Consider the following 25060-nt stretch of genomic DNA (forward strand, 5'->3'; position numbering starts at 1 on the left):
AAGCTTTTAACGCAACTGTAAACAAGGGGGTCGTTTCCATGTCAATACCCGAGCGATCTGCTTCCTGCACTGAACGTTGAAACAGAGTCAAAAGCTTTTGTCAAACCAAAGAACATTTACGAAAATGTGTACAAATAACGGAACTAATACATTAGTAGATATGCCCAAACTGTGTGACTGTGATGCTAATTTACCTTGTCTACACCAAAATAAAGTTACAAACTTATGTCACCTTGCATAGTAAGGGTGGTCACCTGTTTCTGTCCTGCGACAAACATGAAATGATCCCAACAATAATATTTTTTTAAATGGATGGGCAATCAAGAAAATTAAATTTAGAAGCTGCTCTATTTTTAAATTGCATATAGCGCTTACTACCCCTGACGAGGTGATCTATTAAGCTTTCCTTGCCCTTTGTAGAGTCCGAGGATCATTTCACGTCACTGTCCATTATTCCAAGTTTACAGTGGAAAACGCACTGTTCTGAGTGAACACCCTGCATGTTTCAAAACATCAACCATATAAATTCTGTTGTCTCGCGTATTTAATGTGCCACTACCTGACCAACCACGATTAAAGCAAAGCACTGCATACGGTGCCTGGACATGTGGAGATTAACCCAATAAAATTCTAAAGAATTATTAAAAAAAAAAAAGGAAGTAAGAATCCACTAGCTTAAGTGAAATGTTATTAAGACTGTCATATTGAAAAATTAAATGCACCTGTGCTTGATCACAGACTATTTTAATATAATTTACAGTGACATGGCAACTTGCATAGCAGACAAACTACTGCAACACACACTGAACCACTCCTCAGAAGACATTTAATTCACACCAACATAATTGATCAAAAACAAGAGAAAGTACACTATTATACAAAGCTTCTGCACATTTATCAGGAATTTTAGCAAAAACATAAAAACAGTCTTAAAATGTAAAATACAAAATAAAGCAAATATACAGGTAATTTTGCCAGTGTCTGTTCTGTGGTTTGCTAAAGCTGTACTTAATTTCAATTCTTCCAAAAAAGATGGTAGTGGGCAGAGTGAGTACGGGGGTTTACCCGTATAGTGTTCGCCATAATTATTGAGATGGCCAACTGTCTGTCGATTTTGTAATACCCTTGGTTCAATTCATTTCTAAGTGCCATCAATGTTGGCATCTGGCTCAAACGCTCACCAAGGGTCACAGTCTGCATCTTAGCCACAAGATCAGATAGCTTCCCTGGCAGCTGCATTTTGTGAAACAGAGGCGGTTGTAAACAATAACACATGCAATCTGTCCCATTAACGGACAGTCACTGCACACCGGAAGATAGATTTTCAAAGTAGAGTCGAATATGAGAACGTTGCTGTGCTTATTAACTGCAATACAAGGTTACTGTACTGCCTTTTAGGCGCCAAATGCACGAAGCACTGTTTAAGTAGTCTTGAGTTTCACTAACAGTGGGTCCTGGCAAAACTACTACATAATGAACATTAGGAAGTTAACTAAAGGGGTCCACTTTATGGAAAAGTGTTAATCAGTAGCACTACTGTCATTGTCTGATATCAGTGTCAAGCAATTCAGATGCAAATTGAAAGTAAACAAAGCGATGGCATGTCCCTGTGGGTCTAAGCCAAAGAACAAAAATGCAGTAAAGTCTATGAACAGTTACTCCTTTTGTGTGTCTCACAAATATGAAGGGGAGGGCATAAATGGCTACCGTCGATAAAGGAAAAGATGTACAATCCAAAGCAAAGCACGGGAAAGGCACTGGCCCTTTAAGAACATGCCGGACACAATCGTAACGCTCCAAGAACAGCACAAGAGAAACAAATAAAAGGAAATAACACATACCGTTTTCGAATCTAATTCATGGTGGGGCTGAGCTAACACTTTATCTACACTTGCAGGATCTGCAAACGTAACGAAGCCGAAGCCTCTGCAAATGACACAAAGAACAAGAAAGAAGGGACAATGAGTGGAAAACAACAGAGAACAAATGTCATAAACCAACACAGAGTCTCAAACCACAGGACAAGCGAAAGTATATTCTGTGCATTATGCTATAATACTGACAGTGGTCTCGGTGTTGATAAACAGATGGCTTCAAAGCTTTTAGATCCAGGTAAACCTGAAAGGTACGAGTAGAAGATGCCAAATGTCAAGAAGGTGTTTAAAAGAATCCAAAATGAAATTATCTTTTTGCATAAAGAAGCACTAGGCCACTTGGAGTAAAGGCACCACGACCACGCCAGTTATATATTTATAAAGAGAGAAAATACACACTACTTGGAAAGGGCATCATTTGTGAGTGAACTGAACAGTCACAATAATTAATTTAACTAAATAACCTTTGGCAGCAACGAACATGAATGTTTGGGGGCGGGGGGGTTTGAGGTATCAAGTCAACAAAATACTACTAAAAAAAGGTTCGCCCTAATGAACACTTTGCACAGGTGTACATAACAAAGATCCGTGCTTGTTACAGCCCAGATCGTCTCTCTCAATAAAACTTTGGTTTTAAGTTGCCAGATGTGGTTAAACCTGAGCACACTCAAACCTGTCACAACCTCACTTAACACTCTGCAGAGATGCACATTAACAAATAAGACTGAACCATACTTTGAAAACAAGGCATCTGAATACTTAAAGTTCTTTCTTCTGCAACTATGCAGTGACTTCTACTTATTTAAAAGAAGTCTGGACAACAGGCCAGCTGAGCCCACCTACTTCCGAACCACTTAGACACAAAGAGATGATAAGCGCAAATTACTTACCTGGAGCGTTTTGTAGTCGGGTCCCTCATAACCATACATTCTCTGATCTCTCCAAATTTGCAGAAATAGTCTCTTAGGCTGTCTGTGGCAGATAAAGCAGGATGGAAGAGGAACAAACAGCATTTGTAACTCCAGAAGAAGTAAACAATAAACGCTCCCACCCCCTATTAAGCACACTTTTTTCCAGCAGCATAAATAGCAATAGGGGTCGATTAGAGGACTCTGAATGGGATTAAATAATAACCTTGGCAGGAGAGGGTAGTGTGAACTTGTTTGTTACCAATGGAAAGGAAAATCGGGCACTATCAAAACCCTGCAAGTACCAACAGACCAGAAGCTACCCAATAAGTATACCAGCTGCTTACCTGGTGAGGTTTGCCAGCTTAGGCCGCCAATAAACATTTTACTAGAAGAGGAAAAGAGAAGACAAGTCAGCTTAGATGTCAGATCGGCCATTTTGACGTGGAACTTGGATTATAAATACATAAAAAAGCAGCGAAAGACGGAATGGAAAGAAAACAAGGAAGGAGAGTGTCGAATGGAGAACGCTGGAGAGAGGGGGAGGCGATCAAGGACAGAAGTCAGAAAGACAACAAGCAGGAAATGCGTGAAAAGATGGGATGACCGAAAAAGACTGCAGGAACAGGGTGCTTTTAAGAAGAGGGTAGCGCTTAGAGTACCACATGGGGCAATTGATAAAGAGCAGGTGCCAGCACAGCAGCACAACAAGAGTACGCATGGAAATGGGGAGAAATGGGACGCAATGTTAGAGGAGACAGGAGGACACAGAGAAGACAGGTTACTGAGTACCCGTGAGTGAGACCGCAGACGGGTGAGAGGCAAGCTGGGGAGGTTCGCATTTCTATCAAGAAGCAGTATTTTGCTGGGTGCAACAGCAGGTGCTATCGCAACAGTAACGAGAGGACGGGGATAGATGGAAAGAAGGGAGTCAGAGGGGCAGGGACGAGGAGTTACTAACGCAAGATAAGGCGCCACTGGGGCTAGGACGCAAAACAGTTAAACAGCACACCAGCAGTGACAACAAAAAAGCAGCCAGAAGAGAGGCGGGCTGCGAGGAAGGACAGGACAGGGGGTGCTGGGAAGACCAGAAGGTGCTGGTGGGAAGAGTAGGGAGAGGTAGGAAGCTCAGTGGGCAATGCTGGAGTGGCTTGGGAGAGGGACTCCGTGCAGGCGGGGAGCGCGAGAGGCCCAGTGAACAGCACCGGGGGGCGGGGGGGTTGGTGGAGCCGCAGGTAAGGGGGTGCTGCAGCCTCCAGGGAGCAGGCGCCGAAGCCTCCGAAGGTGGGAGCTGCTGAGGGGCACTGGCACCGCTAAGGTTGCTGGAGAGCTCCAGGAGATGTGCTGAGAACGGTAAAGCTTCGGGGTGCTGGAGAGCTCCGAGAGTGGTGCTGAAGCCTTCCGTGGGTTAAGACAGAGCTGTCAGAGGGAGGCTGAGCTCACCCCGGGTCGTGCTGCGCGTCGTTGGGGCTGCCGGAGCTGGCTTGAATCCCGTCTGCCTCCATGGCGGCTCCCGAGTCTAACCCGCTTCTCTCTCTCTGGGCAGCGACCGCACAGGCTCATGCACCCGTCACTCCGTCTCTCACACACGGGCAGAGTGTGCAGGAGCCGGGAGCGAGCCTCGTCACACGTGCGGGCCGGCCCAGCCCCCGCCTCCCGCCTCCTGCGCTGCAAACTCTCCGCCTCTGAGGCCATCATCCCCCGCCTCCTTCAGAGTCCTACTTTTGTTTCTACTATCCTCTTCTGTCCTGCATCTATGCATACCTCCGTGCGTCCCTCGTCTATGTCTAGGTCACTCTAGCGTCCTTCTTCTGTGTCAATGACCACATACTATTTTATGTCCATGCCCTTTAGGCATTATTATTTAGTTCATGAAACTTTTGATAAAAGCGAGTGTTATATTATGTTACTGGCTATTGTGTTCTATATATTTTATTATTGGTGTGACTCCGCTGGGCTACCAGAAAATGGTACTAATAAACAATAATAAAAAAATACATTGTTAAGATGCCGTTCCATGCAACCACTAGCACAAATTAAGCATTGCGTGTTTGGTCTTCAGCTGCACACGTTTCCACGGCGGAGATGACTAGTTATTTATGACAGATTTGTAATATTGCGTCTTTTCTCAATTTCCATCATAACATTCAAAACTCCTTCTTTAAAATCAGAGCATGACTAGTTTTTGCAGGATTTGTAGTGATATTAAAGAAAAAAATATTTCACACAGTCTGCACATACAAAGGATTTGAGGCTGAGAGAATATGATATACAGAAATGTTAAAAAAAGAATGTGATTTTAGTGGCAAGGCTTCAGTCAGTTCACCCAGTAAAATACATGGACACAGCAATGACTTAGAGAATAGTATTTGTAACAACAAACAACCCGGTTTCTTGCAGCGTGTTTGCATTTTAAATGAGTTGGTTTGGTGAATATATTTTATTTCAAGATTTGCCTTAGCCAGTTGACTAACCTTTTTACTTTCTGTATTGTACGGGACTAACCATACACATACAGCATGTGGGTCCAGAATAAAAATAAGGGCAACTGTAGTTCCCCTGGGAAATTGTGGGTTTAGTATGTGCAGGAGGATTTTGCGATAGTGCAAAAGGATAAGCTTGCAATTGCTAAATTGCCAGTTGGGTATTTTACACTATACAAATGTCTTGATTGATGGATCACTTACCGGAGATAGGAATTGGCATGTTTTAGTGTCCGAGGACAGCATGAATGGTCAGGAGCATTCCAAGATCCGTGTTGTGTAGACGAGTTCAGGTATGATCTCAGAAGGAAATTATTCAAACTGACGCCATTGACTTGATAACCTCAAACAACCAAGAGGTAGGATCCTCCACTATTTAAGTTTGCAAACTACAAATAATCTGTTTACTGACTGAGACTGTAATGGGATAGATGCAGTGGGTGCACTCTTCCAGAAGGCTGTTTGTTTTCATGTGAAAGGAATTCATGAGTGCTTCAGTGCTACCTACACATATGTCGTGTTCAGGGAAGCAGGTGTAAGAGCACTGGTTGAACTCATGGTTTGCCCTAAGGTGTCTTCTACCATCGGCTTGCTCCAGGGAGATCAAGGCATTGCCTATTGATCGTACTTACTTACAGCACAGGCTGGGATACACGTTTTCATCAGACTTCTCCCATTGTCAAACAACCCGATGGCAAATGAGGGATTTTCTTCACATGGTCAAACATGCTGTCTGGACATCTAACCAGTCTGTCCAAACTCCACATCTGACCATTGTCCATTACTACAACATTGCATTCAACCTTAACAATATGTATTGGGTTGGAAAATGAACTCTCTCCGTCATTTTGGAGCTTAGGTTTTCTAGCCAACACCATATGACCCTCCATCCAACTTTGATGGGCAACTTTGAACAATCAAATCTTTTATCTGATTGAGAACACTATCTTTGGAGGTTAATTCCTTCCATTCATTGATTGAGTTGGCCACATTAATCACCTCAGAATAGGATATTCATTCACTTCATACTTGTCTTCTATATCTAAAGGTAATCTTGAAAGGAGGTCAACTGCTTGCTTTCGATCACATGGGGCATACTCAATTTTAAAACAAAACCCTTCTAAACCAAAGACTCATTTGGATATGCACAGGTGTTAGAAACTTTAACTGTGGGTAAGTAGTGTACACATATCTATTGTATGGCACTGCACAAACACAAGTCCTCTCCCACCGCTGCCACCAATGTTAGAAATTGGGTCTCTTGTTGGCAGAGGTATGCACCCTGTCCAAGTAGGGACCAAAATCCTAATCAGGGGAAATCACAACATGGCCTAAATTACCCTGTGCTTACCCTCCGGTAGTTTTGCACAGAGCAGGCAGGCTTAATTTAGAAGACAATGTGTAAAGTACTTGTGCAATAACCCATACAGTAACACAGTGAAAACGCCACAAATAGTACTCCACACCAGTTTAGGAAAATAGATACTATGTATCTGAATAAAATAAGACCAAAATGACAAGAAGCCAACATGCTCAAGTCAAGCTATCACTTTTTATAAGTTTAGATAAGTCTTAATCCATTGGAATCAATGGTTGTATCTTTTTAGCACAAAGTACCTGGGATGCATCAAAATTAATGACGCAGAGGGCCACAGAGGAGGGATGCGTCGGAAAGTAAAGTGGTACAGCGATTTTTACAGCATGCTTCGATTCTCTGCTCCCAAGCAAGGTGATGCGTGAATTTCCGGGTGTGCAGCCTTGGTTCCTTACTGCGGTACGGGGATATTTGGATGCCCAAGGACGATGCGTGGAAAATCCAAAATGCGCCACAATGAGGAAACATGCACCCGTGTCAATTTGGGAGGTGCTGCATCAATTTTTCACCCATGTGACAGGCGAAGCATTCATTCTGCAGCAATTTGTCTATTTTTGCAGGCGATGCATCGATTTACCGACGCAGTGGATTTTCTCTCCCTGGTGAAGTTTTTGATGGCCCTGAAACTTCTTAACAGGAGGCAAGCTCAGTACAAGACCTAGGAGATCACTAGTGGGGGAAGGGAGAGTCATTCCAGCAGAGGCAGGGAGCAGCAGGGGAATGAGCAGGAGAACAGTCCTTCCAGAAATTCAGTCCAGGTGAGTCCTTTGGACAGCACAGCAGTCCTTCTGACAGAGTTCAGGTGTAGGTCCAGAAGTGTCTGATTTGAGGGGGGGTCACAGACCCAGTATATACCCAAATGTGCCTTTGAAGTGGGGAAAACTTCAAAGAATGGGTTTGAAAGGTACCAGTTCCCCTTTGGACCCAGTCCTATCTTCCAGGAGATCTGTGGGGGGTTTATCAGTCCTTTGTATGAGGTCAGGCCACTAGCCTTGGAAGTGTAAGCAAGAGCCCCTCAACCATTCCTGCCCAGGAAGACCCATCAGTTTGCAGATGCAGCTGAGTGTCACGTGTTTATGGCTGTCTGGGAGTAATGCACAGGGAGAGTTGTCAACCAGCACAGATTGGATTGGAGACAGGCTGTAGGGCACAGAGAGCAGTAAGGGCAGAGAAATGCTTCCTTTCTAAAAGTGGCATTTCAAAGATAGTAATGTTAAATCCAACCTCACCAGTAAACAGGATTTCTCACTACCATTCCAACCAAACATGACAATGCCACTCCTCTCAGATTAGAAATGACCACTTAAAAGTATATAAGAGAATTTCCAAATGCTGGCCTATGAGAGGAGAAGGCTTCACAGTAGTGAAAAGTGACTTTGGGAATTTTTCACTACCAGTACATGTTAAACTTACAAGTATGTGTCTTGTCTTTTACTTATATCGCACCCTGCCTTATGGGCTAGTTAGGGCCTACCTTAGGGGTGACATATATGTAATAAAAGGGGAGTTTAACACTTGGCAAATAGTTTTTAATGCCAAGTCGAAGGGACAGTAAAACTGCACACAAATGCCTTGCTATGGCAGGCCACGGTTAAGGGGCTACTTATGTGGGTGACACAATCAAGGCTGCAGGCTCACTAGTAGCATTTAATTTACAGGCCCTGGGCACATGTAGTGCACTTTACTTAGGATTTACGAGTAACTTAAATTTGCAAATTGGGCAAGAGCCAATGTTACCATGTTTTAGGGAGAAAGCACTGGTACAGTGCCCAGAGTCTTAAAGCCAACAAAAATGAGGTCAGAAAAAGAGAAGGAGGAAGGCAAAAAGTTTGGGGAGACCCTCTAGAGAGGGCCATTTTTCAACAATGTGGTACTGTTCACTGTCCCTTTGTAGTGAACATGTAGGTTAAACATCTGTCATCAGAATGAACTTTAAATTCTACATCCCACAGAAAAAAACCTGAAATGATGAATTGCCCCAAAACAGGCTAATGCCCTTTTTCAACAACTGAATAGTTTTTTTTTCCGATTTGGAAAGTGTGCACAAAGCAAAAGCAGCAATTTTCTCCTTACTATCTACCATTTGGGATAAGGTTGCTCCCAATCTTTTATTACTCATCTACTGAAATGTCATGAACACATTTATTACACTGAAACATGTTGCTTGACCAATTGTGCTTAACATTTCATTTATGGATGGTAAATGATGTCTCTCTACCCATACATTGGAAGTAAGGTACCGCAAATCCACACATAACCTTATTTTGTTTTCCTAGTCTTTCCTGACTAACACAACAGGTGTAAGCCAATCTGAGCAATTGATGGACTGAGTTATGCCAAGTTCTCTTAGACAACTAAGTTCTTTTTGTAAATGTTTTTCATTAAATGTGACACATTACGAGCTGTATATACTACAGGCCTGGCATTGGCTTTCAACTTTATCCTATGTTGGTAATCGCTTAACAAACCCAGTCTATCTTGAAACAGCTCCAGGAATTTCTCAAACCTGTTAAGGAGCTGGTTTTTATTAGAACCTGCTCAGGATTGTTTTGATCCAAAGTGATATCAAGTTCCTCCTGGTTTTGCCATCCCAGTATATTTGAAATTCTTTCTACCGAATGCACCTTGTCCGACATTGATCTATCTTGGTAAGATATGTGAGTTTTGATCATTCCTACTAAAGGATTAGGATCTCTCTTGCAAGCACTCAGATTTATGTCATGTGGCTCTAAAATTGCATCAATATTTTTTGAAATCACATTATAGACTCTGTTTTATGAATGTGAACAAGGAACACGAGTCAGCATACATATCTATGGGTTCACTATTGAGGCAAACTTTGCATTATGGATAGCACAGATGGTTAACATTGTTTCCAATATCCTGTATTTGGAACACAGATTTCTATAATTTCTTGGCATTATCATCATCCACACAGTTAATTGTTTACTATAATCTCTTCAAACTCTTGAAAAAATGGCCTTTCTTATTGCATATGTTACAAGTAACATTCCTTGCTTTACAAATAATGCTATGTCCTAGACAGTTGGTACTGCAAGGTGTTAGTTTTTCCTAATATGTGTCAATGGCTTTACTTTATTCACTCCATTGACAGTGTTATGATTATATACTTCTGCCACTTGTTCAACAGGATTTTTTATTTCCTTAGTGCGTGAATCAGTATGTTCAACTGATTTGGCAGTTTCAATTGCTTCTTGTAAACTTTTAATTTCTGTCCAACAATTTCTCCTGTATTCTTTCATTGTTGCTACATCAAACAAGTTGTCCTTAATGAGTCATTAAATGTATCAAAATCACATAACTTACTCACACCACATAAAGCAATATTATTGGTGACACTTTCATGTTTCCTTTGGGTTCTACTGAAAACACTGTGGGGGTCATTATGACCCCGGCAGACGGCGTTAATATGGAGGAAAGTACTGACAACAGGCTGGCAGTACTTTTCTCCATATTAAGACATTGGCAGTTTGGCTTAGGCCAAACCACCAATGTACCACACCGTCCGCCACGACGGTAACGATCGCCAGGATGGAGACTTCAGTCTCCAGCCCAGAGGCCGTCACTAGCCCGTCTGTGGGATTATGACCCTGCCTACCACCATGGTTTTCGTGGCTTCCTTACCGTTATGAAAACCATGGCGGTAGGCACTATCAGTGACAGGGAAGCACTTCCCTGTCACTGATAGGGGTCTTCCCTGCCCCCCCTGGTTTCCCCTCACCCCCTCCCTCTCCAGACCACTCCCATTCATGCACCTTCATTCACACACGCATTCACACAACACAACATATACACACTCACACATCCATACATGCACACACATACTACACGCAACACACACCCGTATTCACGCACGCACAGACATACACACACACACACAACACCCCAACCCCTGTCAGAGCACCCAACATACCTTTTGTGAGGGGGTCCTCCGGCAGGAGACAGGACAGGGCGCTGCTGCCAGTAGCAGCATCCGCCAGCAGAACATCCGCCGGCATGGCCACAACCGGATTTCCGCCATCCTTCTGGCGGAAATCCGGTGGTGGTCATCATACAGCTGACGGCTGGTAGCCGCGGCGATGGTCTTTTGGCAGCTGTCGCCGCAGCGGTAGGCAGTATATACCACCAATGTTATAATGCAGGCCTGTGTCTTTCCAGACCAACATTTATTGTATCCCCTAAATAAGCTTCTAAATTTGACACATCTAAATCCCCATCTCCTACTTCATCTGGTATATATGTTGGTTCTGATAATGATTCATATATCTTCCATCTTTGAATACCCAAGGTATGAAGGAATATATGCTGTCTTCTGAATGCACAACATGTTTCCCCATCTATGGCAATAAGGTATGATTCAAATAACTTAACACAATTCTTGCACAGAAGTGAAGGGTCCCTAACTTCTTTCAAAATGGTGGTGGCTGGGTCACACTTGCTTCTGCCATAATCATAAACAATAAGGGGATGATGGAAAGATCATACAGTTAACAAAATACAACACTTTGTAAATGTATACATCAATTTAATACAATAACCTCACTACAGCACAATAGGATGATCAATATACTCTATCATGTCTATGCAGGACTAACCTGACATTTAATTCTTTAATGGTGGTTTAAACTTATTTCTCATAAGTCTTATAAAGACAGTTGTACTCTTTGCTGAATCACACAGTATATTGCCACATAGGCTATGAACAATTGTTGCTACTGAGACATTCAGACTTCACACTTTATATTTGCTGATCCTGGAATGTACAGTTGGGCTGCTGAACAGATATTGATGAACAAATAATGACTTGCACATCTCTGGTTGAGGGGACATGGCCATTATATATGGAGATATCTAGACAAAGAGTCTTGAAAGAGTCACTGCTGGGAATATCACTGTCAGACCTGTCATCCTCAGGATGGTCTTCCTCCAAACATTTTGCCTACTTGCCTCCCATTTTTGCTGGACTTTTGCTTCTTTTGGCCTTAGGACTGTGTGCTCTTTACCACTGCTAACCAGTGCTAAAGTGGTTGTGCTCACTCCCCTAAACATGGTTTGATTGGCATATAACTAATTTGCAAACTCCATTTACCTGTGAAACCCTTGAGTGGTATACCATATAGCCAGGGCCTGTAAATTGAATGCTATCAGTGGTCCTGCAGCACTTATTGTGCCAACTACCTAAGTAGCACTGTAGCACTGTAAATCTTCGAGACCTGCCTTTGCCGCCTGAATGCAGTGTTACACTGCCATGTCTACTTGACATTTAAAACCCATTGCCAATCCTTAAACACCCCTTTTATTACATTGTCAGCGACTGCCCAATCACCGGGAGAATGAGATCTCAATACGTCCCTTTTCTCCCCTGCAGGACGAATACCCTCCCTTTAAGGGAAGTTTACATTCCGAAGAGGAGGAGCGGCTAGAGGATAACTTCCCGGTACTGGGCCTGGCGTCAGGAAGAAAAGAGGGGCCAGACTTGGGGACGGCATCTTCACAGTGGCAACTGGAGGTGGAGCAAGGAGAGAACAGTGCCAAACTCCTGGAAGAAGAACAGATGCTCAGATGTCTTTGAGGGTCAATTGGAGTTCAAGAACATGGTGGGAACTGCCCCCTCGCTGTGACCCAGAGCAGGAGACAACAGAAGGTAAGCAACCCGAAGCAGACCAAGAGACAACACAGGAAGTCGTTTGCCGTGGACCTGCATCTTCCCACCGCGCTTCAGGAGGAGCGTGAAGACGCCTGCGGCTATCCGACCACCCTAGTAGTTCTAACACAGAGAAATCACGGGGTGGAGGGGAGCTCTGTCTTGCATGTCGGGGAAGGGGCTGAGTACAAGTCTGCTACCCTACTGGGGCAATGATTATGTTTCTTTATATTCTTCTTTTTCCTCCCATACCTAAAAGAGAAAGAAACCTGTCTTTTTCCCCCATTCCACCCCTTTGAGTTTTCAGTGCACATTCATGGTGTTTACAGTGATGGTATCAAATTAAGAAGGAGAATCAAATACTCATTAATACTTACTGTGCTTCTCTTGAGGGAATGGCAAACTCACCTCCTCCTTTGAACCTAGATGAGAGAAGAAAAAAAAAACAAGCATTATCATCTGATGTTTATGTTGAAATATCTGGAGAAAAATAAATATAAAAAGTGCATTCCCTAATTAGAGTGTGACTAATTCCTAACAAGCGCTGCCAAAACATCACATACATATACATCACCCCTAAGGCATGCCCTAAAGTAGCCCATGGGGCAGGGTGCTGCATAATTAAAAGGTAAGGCATGTACTTTTCAGTTTTACATGTACTGCCAGTGAAAATCTTCCAAATATATTTTTCACTGTTGTGAGGCCTACCTCTCCCATACGATAACAATGGGGATTCCTTATTATATTTAATATGTGGTAACTCCTAATTGGGATGAGATAGATATTTCATGTTCGGTATCTATGGAATTGTAATGATAAACCCTCTTTAAGGGGAAAGTTGAATTTGCCTTCATAATTTTGAAAATGACACTTTTAGAAAGTTGGCATTTCCCTGCCCTTTGTGACAGCAGACTCTCTTGGGTCACATGACTGGTTCTAGCTGACAGTCTGACTTTGTGAATTCCTCCCAGACAGTCACACGATAGTGGGATAAGCTGAGCTTCCCTAGGCCATCAACTGGTAGGATTGGGAAGGGGACAGAGCTGAGCACAGTCCCATTTGCGCGTGAATCAGCTGTGCCCTGTCTCCTCACAATAGGCCCATCGACCCTGTATTATCACTGCAGCCAGCTTGCAACCAGGGCAGGGGAGTCAGGAAATTCCAAGAACATAAAATAACCCTTCCAGAAGCTCCTCCCACCTTCCAGGAAAAGGACACTAGGGTATAAAAATAGGGCCCTCAGACACACTCTAAGGTTCACAACTGGACCTGTGGAGGGACACTCGGAGAACTGTTTGCTGCTGTGACCTGCTGTGCATGCTCCCAGACTGCTGCTGTACCTGGAAGGACTTCTTTGCTACTTGGAGCCTGCCTTGAACCCTCAAATGCCAGCCCTGCTGTTGAGCCCTGCATTTACACCTGCACCCAGGACTACCAGAAGTGACTCCAAGGGCTAGTTTGCTGTCCTCCTGTTCAGAGCCACAGGCATAACAGGTCCCACCATCTTGAACCCATCCCAAGGCCAGTGATGTAATGAAACTGGAGGGGTCTCCCTTGCAAAGAACATGGAGGCCCCCCTCCGGACTTACTCAGGCCAGGTGCTGTGCTGAGGGTAGAGCCTCCTGCAACATGGGGGCTGCCAGTGCCTTTGCTACACCACTGACCAGGACCCAGCCTGAGTGAGTCTTTTTTTGAAGATCTTTTTATTGCTGATAAAATAATTAAAAAAAAAAAACAATAGAGTGTAGCATCAAAACACAACCAACTAGATCTAACCCCCCTATTACACCCTGTATCCCCCTCCTGTGATCTACCCCCTCACAGGCAATTTATTGGGCTGTATCAGTGTCCAGATGTTCGTGGCATCAAGCATTAGTTCTCAAAGGTCTAAGGGGGGCACACAGTCCACCTCAACGATCGTTCCATTTCTCACATATTTTAATCCATTTACCTGAGCAGACCCTGCTCTCATAGACTGCCCTCTCTGCAAGCATGCATCAGTCCATATCCAACCACCAGTCATTTAGATGCGGTGGCTGTTCACCTCTCCAAACACAAGCAATATTACATTTAGCCACCATTAGCCCTAAGGGCATCCAAGGTCAATCCATGTGGGTCATGGCAGTTTCTTTCCATATGTTTAGTAGACAAGACTTTAGGGAAATCTCAGCAACACTCCACTGATTCCGAGTACCTCTGCTTGGCCCGGCAGCTCCATAGCATGTGCTATAAAGTGCTTGTTTGACCACATTTCTTAAAGCATAGTGCCATGCTTTCCCTGCCCATTTTCACAGGGGTAGTACATGCATAATAGAATCTGTATAGTCCTCTGAGCTGTAGTAAGTGAAATCTAGATCATATGGCCACCTCCCATGGGGATGCAAGTGCCTCAGGCCACTCGTCATCCTCCAGGCCCTCCAGGTCCTGCTTCCAATGTTCCATCAAACGTACCAGGGTGTCAGGTGAGTTATGAAGTAACTTGCGGTAAGGGAAATTGCCTTTTAGGGCATATACTCAGTTAGTAGCCTATCTTCAAGTGGAGATGCTTCTGGTGGTGCCTCTTTTTTTGGCAATGCCTTCTGTAATGCGTGGCTAATCTGTAGGTATCAGTAGATTTCTGTGGGTGCTAATTGGTATTCAGTCTGCAAAGCAGTGAATGGTGTAATTCCACCCTATGTCCCTAAGCTCGCACCCTTGAAATGACAATAAGGTCCCATTTGTGAAATCCCTAGTGTGTCCCCAAGGTGCCCAGGCATGCAATGTCCCAAAAGAGAGTAGCCTATGTAATCCTGTACCACTACCCAAAGGTGCTCAATGTTTTATGACAAATTGTGAGGGTGGCCACCATGGGACTTGGAAAAGATGTAGATGTGCTCCCTCATAAATGGCCCTGAGATAGCCCTACAGGAGCATGGGTTACCTATCCATGCGGTAGGCTGTCTCAGAGTCAGGGAGGTGGACCCAGTGGTTGATGGCTATGAGTTGCACAGCTCAAAAAAATCTCTGTATGTCTGGTAGGGCTATCCCACCATTGTACCCCATCCAAGAGTAACATTCGAGTTTCTCCATTGATAGCCTGGAAATAGAAGGTCAGGACTGGATAGAGTGCATTTTGGAGCATGTTAAGAAAGTGGGTAAGCGCCATCATTTTAAATAAAGCAGCCTTCCCCAGAAGCGACAAAGGCAGGGCACTCCAATGCTGGGAATCGCTCCACAAACATGCCGGGGGGCTATAAGTTGTGAGTTTGGAAAATGTGTGGGTCCACAGTAACATAGATCCCTAAATAACGGATCCCCTATACAATGATATGGGCCGCACAGTCTCTTGGCAGCCAGGGAGTCCATCCATGCAGAAGATAGATCAGGGATTTGTTCCAATTAATAGTAAGAAATAGCAGAAAATAGCTAGGGCCCTAAAGGTAGGCCAAACCATACACCCAAGTATGTGGAGTAGTTAGTGGGTAGCTTGGAACCCCAAGAGGTGACTACCTAGATGACCCCCAGCGACCAGGAGAGCACAGGTAAGTTACCTGGTCTTCCCATAGACTAGCAAGGGGACTTGGGAAAGGAAGTTTGCAATACCAGGGCCAGCCCAGTGGAACCCAATGGTGGGTTCCGGAGGAAGAGGAACTGCAAAAACAACGGACAGAGTCCATTCCATGCAGAATTGTCCAGGTGGGGCAGAAGCCACTGCTCACCCTTATGTGAGTGAAGATCTGGATCGACGGTGGAAGATGAAGGTCAGCCGTGGATCCCAGGAGCTGCAGAGGATTTCCTCAAGACATGAAGATGTTGTCCCATGCTGGTCGCCAGGTTGCAGATGGGTCAGTGGACAGGGGGATCACCAACAAGCCTTGGCAAGTGCAAATCTGAACAGAACAGGATTTTCAGAGCTGAAGTGGACTAGCAAGGTCCAGGGGACTCAACCCTTAGAGGGGAGTCAAGGCTGACCCTCAGCAGTCGAGAGAGACAGCAGAAGCCGTCATAACCCCCACAGTCAACCCACTGGCAGCAGGCACAGTTAGTTGCAGTAAGTCAGCACACATGGAGAGGAGTCCCACATTGCTGGAGAAGTAAAGAGGAGAAGGATGAATTACTGGAAGCCGGGGCTACTTGGAACCTGAAGATCCCTAGGAGCAGGAGTCAACAAGCCTTAGTTGCTGCAAGAGTTGTGGTGTGCAGGGATTCTGTCCTGCAAGGAGAGGCAAGGGCTCACTGTCTCCCAAGTTGGACAGAAGGCAGAGGACCAAGAGGACTACCCAGAACCACCACCCTTTGTTGGAGGATCCACACAGTTCCAGTGGAGAGCAGATCCCAGCAGCCGGATGACGCTGCCTTAGGTGACTCCTTCATTCCAAGGGAGATTCCTTCTTGCTTCTTTGGTGCAGCTGAAGTTTTGCCGACCCCAGAGGATGCAGAACTGTGGAAATGTTGCGATTGCTGGAAGGAGCAGAAGAAACTATTTTGCAAAGGAAGTAGTCTCGGGAGTTGCAGGCTTGTTTGGTTCTTGTGAAGTCAAGCAGTGGTTCTGGTGGACAGGAGTGGAGGTCGATGCAGAGGATTCGTGATGGAGTCCTATGTGCCGAATCTGAGGACCCACCGACAAGGGAGTCCCTAAATAGGCCTAACAGGGGGCTTTGTCACTCTGTAGGGTGACCACCTATCAGAGGGGGTCACTGACATAAGTTACCTGTCATGATGAACCAGATGCCCCCAAGGGCCTTTGCACATCTTGTTTCCAAGATGGCAGAATCAAGTGGTCACCTGGAGGAGCTCTGGGCACTATCCCTGGAGTGGTGATGAACAGGGGAGTGGTCACTCCCCTTTTCTTTGTGTAGTTTCGCGTCAAGGCAGCGACCGGGGGGGCCTGGACTGGTGCAAACCGGATTATGTAAGGAGGGCACCAAATGTACCCTTCAAACAAGCCGGTGGCAGGGGGAGGCTACTCCTCCCCAGCTTTGTAACACCTATTTCTAAGGGGGGATGTTGCTTTCCCTCTCCTACAGAAAATCCTTTGTTCTGCCTTGCCCTGTTTGAGTTGATGAAGCAGCAGGAGGGCAGAAACGTGTCTGAGGCCCTGCAGCAGTGTGGGGTGCTCGCAACCCTGAAGACAGGTAGGAGCAATACTGTGGGGTCCTCTAAGGAGCCCCCAGGGTGTATGGAGTCATGCCTCCGATACTGGCATTAGTTTTGGGGTATGATTACGACATGTTTGATACAAAACACGCCTAGGTTTGGATTTACCATTATGTAGCTGGACCACAGGTAGTGATTGATCCGTGGCAAGTAAATGGGTAAAATGGCTTCCCTGGACATGCGAGTTCCAGTGCATTGGAACTGTAGTTTGAAGGGGAACCTCTACTCATGCAGGGGTGTCCTCACACACAGGAACCTGCACCCTGCCCTTTGGGCTGAGAGGGCCTACCACAGGGGGGACTTACCTGGTGCAGTGACCAATACTGAAAGGGTGCATGCACCTTTTCACACAGGCTGCAAATGGCAGGCCTGAAGACAAAGTTTGCATGGGCTCCCATGGGTGGCATAATACATGCTGTAGTCCATGGGGGACCCAAGGTGTACCAATGCCATAGGTACCTAAGTACTATAGACTAGAGACTTACAGTGGCAAACCAGTATGCCCATTGTGGGGTGTAAAGATTACCAAAGCAACTACATTTGGAGGAGACAACACAATCACTGAGGTCCTGGTTAGCAAGATCCCAGTGAAAACAGTCTAAGCACAGTGATAAGAGGCAAAAAGTTGGGGTAACCATGCCAAAAAGAGTGATTTTCCGACACCCCCCAAAACGAAGGACAATAAGACTAACCTTGCCCAGTTGAATCTTCATTGTTTAAGTGGAAATATCTGCAGAGCCCATCTGCATTGGAGAGGTTACTTCCAGGTCTACCACTGTATAGTCCGTTCCCTGTAGGGTGATGGACCACCTCAACAATTTGGGATTTTCTCCTTTCATCTGTTTAAGCCATAGGAGGGGCTTTTGGTCTGTCTGAACAAGGAAGTGAGTGCCAAACAGGGATGGCCTCAGCTTCTTCAAGGCCCAGACCACGGCAAAGGCCTCCCTCTCCATGGCTGACCAACGCTTCGGTGGGGGTCAGCATCCTACTTGTAAAAGCAAAAGGTTGATCCTGGCCCTCTTCATTAAGTTGTGAGCATCTGTCTGGACAATGAATTTTTTGTAGTAGTCAGGGCTGCTCAGAAAGGGAGCAGAGCACATGGCGTGTTTCAGGTCATCAAAGGTCTTCTGGCAGCTAGCTGTCCACAAGAGTTTCTTTGGCATCCTTTTGGATATGAGGTAATTTAAGGGTTCTACAATGGAGCCATACCCTTTAATGAACCTCCTGTGGTACCCAGTCAGGCCTAAAAAGGCTCTGGCTTGGGTATGAGTAGTAGGGGCAACCCAATCCATTATGGTTTGGATTTTACCCTGGAGTGGCTGAATGTGGCCTCAACCTACGAGGTGGCCCAAATAAACCACTTTGTCCTGCCCTCTCTCGTATTTTGATGCCTTGATAGGGGGCTTGCCTTTTTCAGGACCTCAAGGACATTTCCAAGGTGGACCAGATGATCCTCCCAGGTGGAGCTAAAAACAGCTATATCATCTAGATATGCTGCACTGAAGCTTTCCAAGCCTTGGAGACCTTTGTTTACCAACCTTTGAAATGTTGCAGGGGCATTCTTCAACCCAAAGGGCATCACTGTAAAGTGATAATGCCTACTAGGTGTTGAGAATTAAGGGGGTCATTATGACCCTGGCGGAAGCACCGCCAACAGGCTGGCGGTGGTTCCATGGGCATTCTGACCGCGGCGGTACAGCTGCGGTCAGAAACGGGAAACCGGCGGTGTCCCGCCGGTTTCCCGCTGCCCCAGGGAATCCTCCACAGCGGCGCTGCTTGCAGCGCCGCCATGGGGATTCCGACCCCCTTACCGCCATCTTGTTCCTGGCGGTTTTCACCGCCAGGAACAGGATGGCGGTAACGGGTGTCGTGGGGCCCCTAACAGGGCCCCACATTGATTTTCAGTGTCTGCCAAGCAGACACTGAAAATCGCAACGGGTGCCACTGCACCCGTCGCACGCCTTCAACTCCGCCGGCTCCATTCGGAGCCGGCTTCCTCGTTGAAGGCGCTTTCCCGCTGGGCTGGCGGGCGGCCTTCTGGCGGTCGCCCGCCAGCCCAGCGGGAAAGCCAGAATGGCCGCCGCGGTCATTTGACCGCGGTGCGGTCATTTGGCAGCTCCCGCCGAGCGTGCGGTTACCGCCGCCGGCGGGAGTCGGAATGACCCCCTAAATGTAGGTTTAGTATCTTCTGATAATTTGATCTCCCAATATCCAGCAATCAAATCAAATGTACTGCAATACATGACAGCAGCCAGAGTATCCATCAGCTCACCTGCCATAGGGATTGATTGGGCATCTGTCCTGGTGACTGTATTGAGGCCTCTGTAGCCAACTCAGAACCCCATATCTCTCTTACCATTTTAAGAGTGAGGCTTGAGTATCAAGACTACAGGACTAGCTCAAGGGCTGTCTGAAGGCTCGATGACTTCTAAATCAAGCATCTTTTGCACTTCTGCTTTGATGCATTCTCTGACATAGTCAGGCTGTCCATATATTTTGCTTTTTACAGGCAGACTGTCACCTGTGTCAATGGTGTGTTCACACCAAGTGGTTTGATCAGGGGTCAGGGAAAACAGTTTAGAGAACTGACCCAGGAGATCCTTACAGTCATCCTTTGATGGTCAGAGAGACAGTCAGTAAGAACTACTCCCTGAACTGAGCAATATACTCGTTGTGGGAGAAGAGGTCAGGGAGAGGGTCACTCTCTTCTTCCTGACCTTCATCAGTGGCCATGAGCAAAGTCATGTCAGCCCTGTCGTAGTAAGGCTTCAGGCGATTCACATGAAGCACTCTTTGGGGGCTTCTGGGAGACCCTAGGTCAACCAAGTAGATGACCTCACCTTTCATCTACACAATAGTGTGAGGACCACTCCACTTATCTTGGAGTGGTGTGGGAGCCACAGGCTCTAGGACCAACACTTTCTGTTCTGGCTGATAAACAGTCAGCACAGCCTTTTGGTCATGCCACTGCTTATGCAGTTCTAGGCTGACTTCAAGGTTTTTAGATACCCTCTTCATGTACTCAACCTTTCAGGATCTTAGGCTCAGTACATAATCTACTATGTCCTGTTTGGGGGCTTGGGAGGTTGCTCCCAACCCTCCCTTGCAAGGGCAAGAGGACCCCTAACAGGATATCCAAACAAAAGCTCAACGGGGCTATAGCACACTCGCTTCTGTGGAACTTCCTTGGAGGCGAAGAGGAGGCAAGGCAATAGGACATCCCATCTCCTCCTGAACGTCTCTGAGAGTCCCATAATCATGCATTTGACTGTTTTGTTGAATATCCCAACTAACCCATTTGTTTGTGGATGAGAAGAGGTGGTGAATTTATGTGTTACACTACACTCCTTCCACATGACTTTTAGGTATGCAGACAAGAAGTTGGCATCTCTGTCTGATACCACCTCCTTAGGGAACCCCACCCTGGGAAAGAACCCCAAGAGGGCCTTGGCCACTGCAGGAGCTGTAATGGTCCTAAGGGAAATTGCTTCTAGGTACCTGGTGGCATGGTCCACCACCACTAGTATAAACCTGTTCTGAGAAGCAGTAGAAGGGCCCGGGGGGCAACAATGTCTACCTCTACCCTCTCAAAGGGTACCCCAACCACTGGTAGTGGAATTAGGTGGGCCTTTGGAGTGCCACCTGTCTTGTCACTAGCTTGACAGGTAACACAGGAGCAACAAACTGCTTTGTATCCTCAGACATGTGGGGCCAGGAAAAGTGAGGGAAACGTCTGTCCCAAGTTTTGCTTTGCCCCAAATGGCCTGCAAGGGGAATATCATGTGCCAAAGTCAATAAAAACTCCCTAAACTTTGGAGGAATGACCACCCTTCTGATGGCACCAGAGTTAGGGTCCCTTGCCTCAGAATAAAGGAGGTTATTGTCCCAGTAGATCCTATGGGTCCCACTGACATCCACTGCTTCCTGAGCTGAAGCTTGCTGCCTCAGACCTTTTAGAGTAGGACAGCAAATCTGTTCTAGGCTAAGTTTCTCCCTGGTGGGGCCTCCTGCATCTAAGAGCTCAGCTGTTTCAGTTTTAAGCTCCTCTGGTATAGGTTCCACCCAAGGGCAGGTTCCTCTCCCTCAGGAGATGGATCCTCATTAGAAGTCTGAACAGTGGGTCATTTTTTACCTTGCCTGCATCTCTTTTTGGGAGCTTCCTGGGCCACGTGTCCAGGCTCCAGTGCTCCTTGTGTTTCCTGTTTCTTGGCCTGTGCTTCTGTTAAAGCAAATATGTGCCCAGGGATACCCAGCATTGCTGCATGGGCTTCCAACTCGTCTTCAGCCCAAGCTGAAGTCTACAAATCATCACCCAACAGACAATCTACAGGTAGGTCAGTGCATACCACAACTTTCTTTGGGCCAGTAACATCCCCCTCCCCCTCCAGCTAAGGTCAAAAACAGCCATGGGGTGGCACTAAGGGCCTGATTCTAACTTTGGAGGACGGTGTTAAACCGTCCCAAAAGTGGCGGATATACCACCTACCGTATTACGAGTCCATTATATCCTATGGAACTCGTAATACGGTAGGTGGTATATCCGCCACTTTTGGGACGGTTTAACACCGTCCTCCAAAGTTAGAATCAGGCCCTAAGTGTTGTTGTGAGAGTCAATAACTTGGTAAGTGTGACCAAGGACGTGTTGTTTAGGTGACACCAGTTTTTCAGTCACCATTGTGACCCTGGCACCCATGTCCCTGTAGGCTTCAGCTGTAACACCATTGATAATGGATGCTGCCTGTACTTACCCATATTAAGGGAACAAGCAGCTAGGGTGGCAAGGTCAATGCCACCCTCAGAAACCACAACTGCCTCAGTGGTCTCTCTAACTAACCCAAAGCCCACTAAAGTTCTCAGGGTGAGCCCAGCTACCCTCTTGGACTGACTACTATACCCATTGCTATTGCTACTGTTAGGGGCAATAGGGGTAGAAGTGGTAGTAGGAGTAGCAGGCTTGGTGCTGGATCGCAGGCGGGTCCGTGGCCAGGAAGACCACCAACAAGCCTTGGTAAGTGCAAATCCGGACAGAAGAGGATTTGCAAAGCTGAAGAGGACCAGCAAGGTCCAGGGGACTCGACCCATGGAGGGGAGCCCTGGCTGTCAGGAATCAGGCTCAGCAGCCAGGAGAGCCAGCAGAAGCAGTCTAACCCCACAGACAACCCACTGGCAGCAGGCATAGTAAGTTGCAGTGAAGGCTAGTCAGCACACCTGGAGTGGAGTCCCACATTGCTGGAGAAGCAGAGAGGAGACTGTCCTTGCAAGGATGAAGTGTTGAAGGCCGGGGCTACTTAGAGCCTGAAGATCCCTCGGAGCAGGAGTCAACAAGCCTTGGTTGAAAAAGAGTTACGGTGCACAGGGATTCTGTCCTGCAATGATAGGCAAGGGCTCACTGTCTCCCAAGTTAGACAGAAGGCAGAGAGGACAAAGAGGACCACTCAGAGCTACCACCTGTGTTAGAGGATCCATGTAGTTCCAGTGGAAAGCAGATCTAGCAGCCGGACGTCGTTGCCAAAGCTGCTTGCGGATGCAGGGTAGTGACTCCTTCACTCCAAGGGAGATTCCTTCTTGCTTCTTTGGTGCAGCAGAACTCTTGCTGACCCCAGAGGATGCACAGATGTGGGAATGTTGCAATTGCTGGAAGGAGCCAGAGAAACAATGTTGCAAGGTGAGGTTGCCTCAGGAGTTGCATGCTTGTTTGGTTCCTGTGAAGTACAGCAGCAGTTTCGGTGGCCAGGAATAGAAGAGGTCGATGCAGAGGAGGCCTGTTGGAGTCTTGCACGCCAAATCTGAGGACCCATCTGCAAGGGAGTCCCTAAATAGCCCTATCAGGGGCTTAGTCACTCTGCAGGGTGACCACCTGTAAGAGGGAGTCACTGACATATGTTACCTGTCCTGACCAACCAGATGTGCCCAGGGGCCTCTGCACATTTTGGGGGTCCGCCGGGGCCAGGGTTGGAGGGAGCACCGCCAACAGGCTGGCGGTGCTCCACAGGGTATTCTGACCGCGGCGGTTCAGCCGCGGCCAGAAAGGGAAAACCGGTGGTCTCCCGCCGGTTTTCCGCTGCCCTGGGAATCCCCCATGGCGGCGCAGCTTGCTGCGCTGCCATGGGGGATTCTGACACCCCATACCGCCATCCTGTTCCTGGCGGTTCGCCCGCCAGGAACAGGATGGCGGTATGGGGTGTCGTGGGGCCCCTGGGGGCCCCTGCAGTGCCCATGCCAATGGCATGGGCACTGCAGGGGCCCCTGTAAGAGGGCCCCACTTTGCATTTCAGTGTCTGCCTTGCAGACACTGAAATACACGACGGGTGCCACTGCACCCGTCGCACCTTCCCACTCTGCCGGCTCAATTCTGAGCCGGCGTCCACGTGGGAAGGATGATTTGCACTGGGCTGGCGGGCGGCCTTTTGGCGGTCGCCCGCCAGCCCAGTGCAAATCCCAAAATACCCTCAGCGGTCTTTCGACCGCGGAGCGGTATTTTGGAGGGGGGAACTCTGGCGGGCGGCCTCCGCCGCCCGCCAGGGTGAGAATCACCCCCTTTGTTTCCAAGATGGCAGAATCAAGTGGCCACCTGGAGGAGCTTTGGGCACCACCCCTCAGGTGGTGATGGACAGGGGAGTAGTCACTCCCCTTTCCTTTGTGAAGTTTCACACCAGGGCAGGGACGGGGGTCCCTGGACTGATGCAAACCGGATTATGCAAGGAGGGCACCAAACGTGCACTTCAAAGCAAGCCGGTGGCATGGGGAGGCTACCCCTCCCCAGCCTTGTAACACCTACTTCCAAGGGAGAGTGTGTTGCATTCCGTCTCTCACCGGAAATCCTTTGTTCTGCCTTCCCCTGCTTGATCTGGTCAAGCAGCAGGAGGGCATACACCTGTCTAAGGGGCTGCAGCAGAGTGGGCTGCTCGCAAACCCTGAAAGACTAGCAAGAGCAATACCGTGGGGTCCTCTAAGGAGCCTCCAGAGTGCATGGAATGTATGATTACGACATGCTTGATACAAAACACACCTAGGTTCGGAGTTACCATTATGTAGCTGAACCACAGGTAGTGAGTGATCTGTGGCAAGTATATGGGTAAAATGGCTTCCCTGCACATACATTGCATTAGAACTAGAGTTAGTAGGGGCACCTCTGCTCATGCATGTGTGCCCTCACACACAGGAACCTGCTCCCTGCCCTTTGGGCTGAAAGGGCCTACCATAGGGGTGACTTACAGTGACCTGGTGCAGTGATCAGCAGTGAAAGGGTGCACGCATCTTTTCACGCAGACTGCAAATGGCAGGCCTTCAGACACAGTTTGCATGGGCTTCCATGGGTAACATAATACTTGCTGCAGCCTAAGGGAAACCCCTGGTGTACCAATGCCCTAGGTACCTAATTATCATATACTAGGGACTTACAGGGAGACCACAGTGTGCCAGTTGTGGGGTGTTTAGAGGAGAGAACACAATCACTGAGGTCCTGATTAGCAGGATCCCAGTGAAAACAGTCTAACCACACTGATAACAGGCAAAAAGTGGGGGTAACCATGCCAAAAAGAGTGACTTTCCTACAGGTGTGATCTGTGTCAGAGACATAAAGCAAGATGTCGTTGGTGTAGAGGGAGACTCTATCTTTC

General features: G+C 47.0%; 1 protein-coding gene across 19 annotated transcripts in view; it reads right to left on the minus strand.

The window, feature by feature from the left end:
- The window catches only part of MSI2 (musashi RNA binding protein 2), a 1016916-nt gene extending 1012470 nt beyond the window's left edge, over positions 1-4446 (minus strand). For 15 of the 19 annotated variants that reach the window (XM_069226631.1, XM_069226625.1, XM_069226628.1 and 12 more), the window contains exons 1-4: positions 4226-4443; positions 3130-3170; positions 2765-2846; positions 1842-1926 (exon numbers count right to left, since the gene is read on the minus strand). In XM_069226631.1, the coding sequence (XP_069082732.1) occupies positions 1842-1926; positions 2765-2846; positions 3130-3170; positions 4226-4287 (270 nt within the window). In that variant the 5' untranslated portion in view covers positions 4288-4443. Of the gene's footprint in view, positions 1-1841; positions 1927-2764; positions 2847-3129; positions 3171-4225 lie in introns of all 19 variants that reach the window. The other 4 variants (XM_069226626.1, XM_069226634.1, XM_069226624.1 and 1 more) reach the window with 2 other exon arrangements.
- Between the last annotated feature and the right edge of the window lie 20614 nt (positions 4447-25060).

The sequence above is a fragment of the Pleurodeles waltl genome, chromosome 3_2, assembly GCF_031143425.1.
Source record: "Pleurodeles waltl isolate 20211129_DDA chromosome 3_2, aPleWal1.hap1.20221129, whole genome shotgun sequence".
Lineage (NCBI taxonomy): Eukaryota > Metazoa > Chordata > Amphibia > Caudata > Salamandridae > Pleurodeles > Pleurodeles waltl.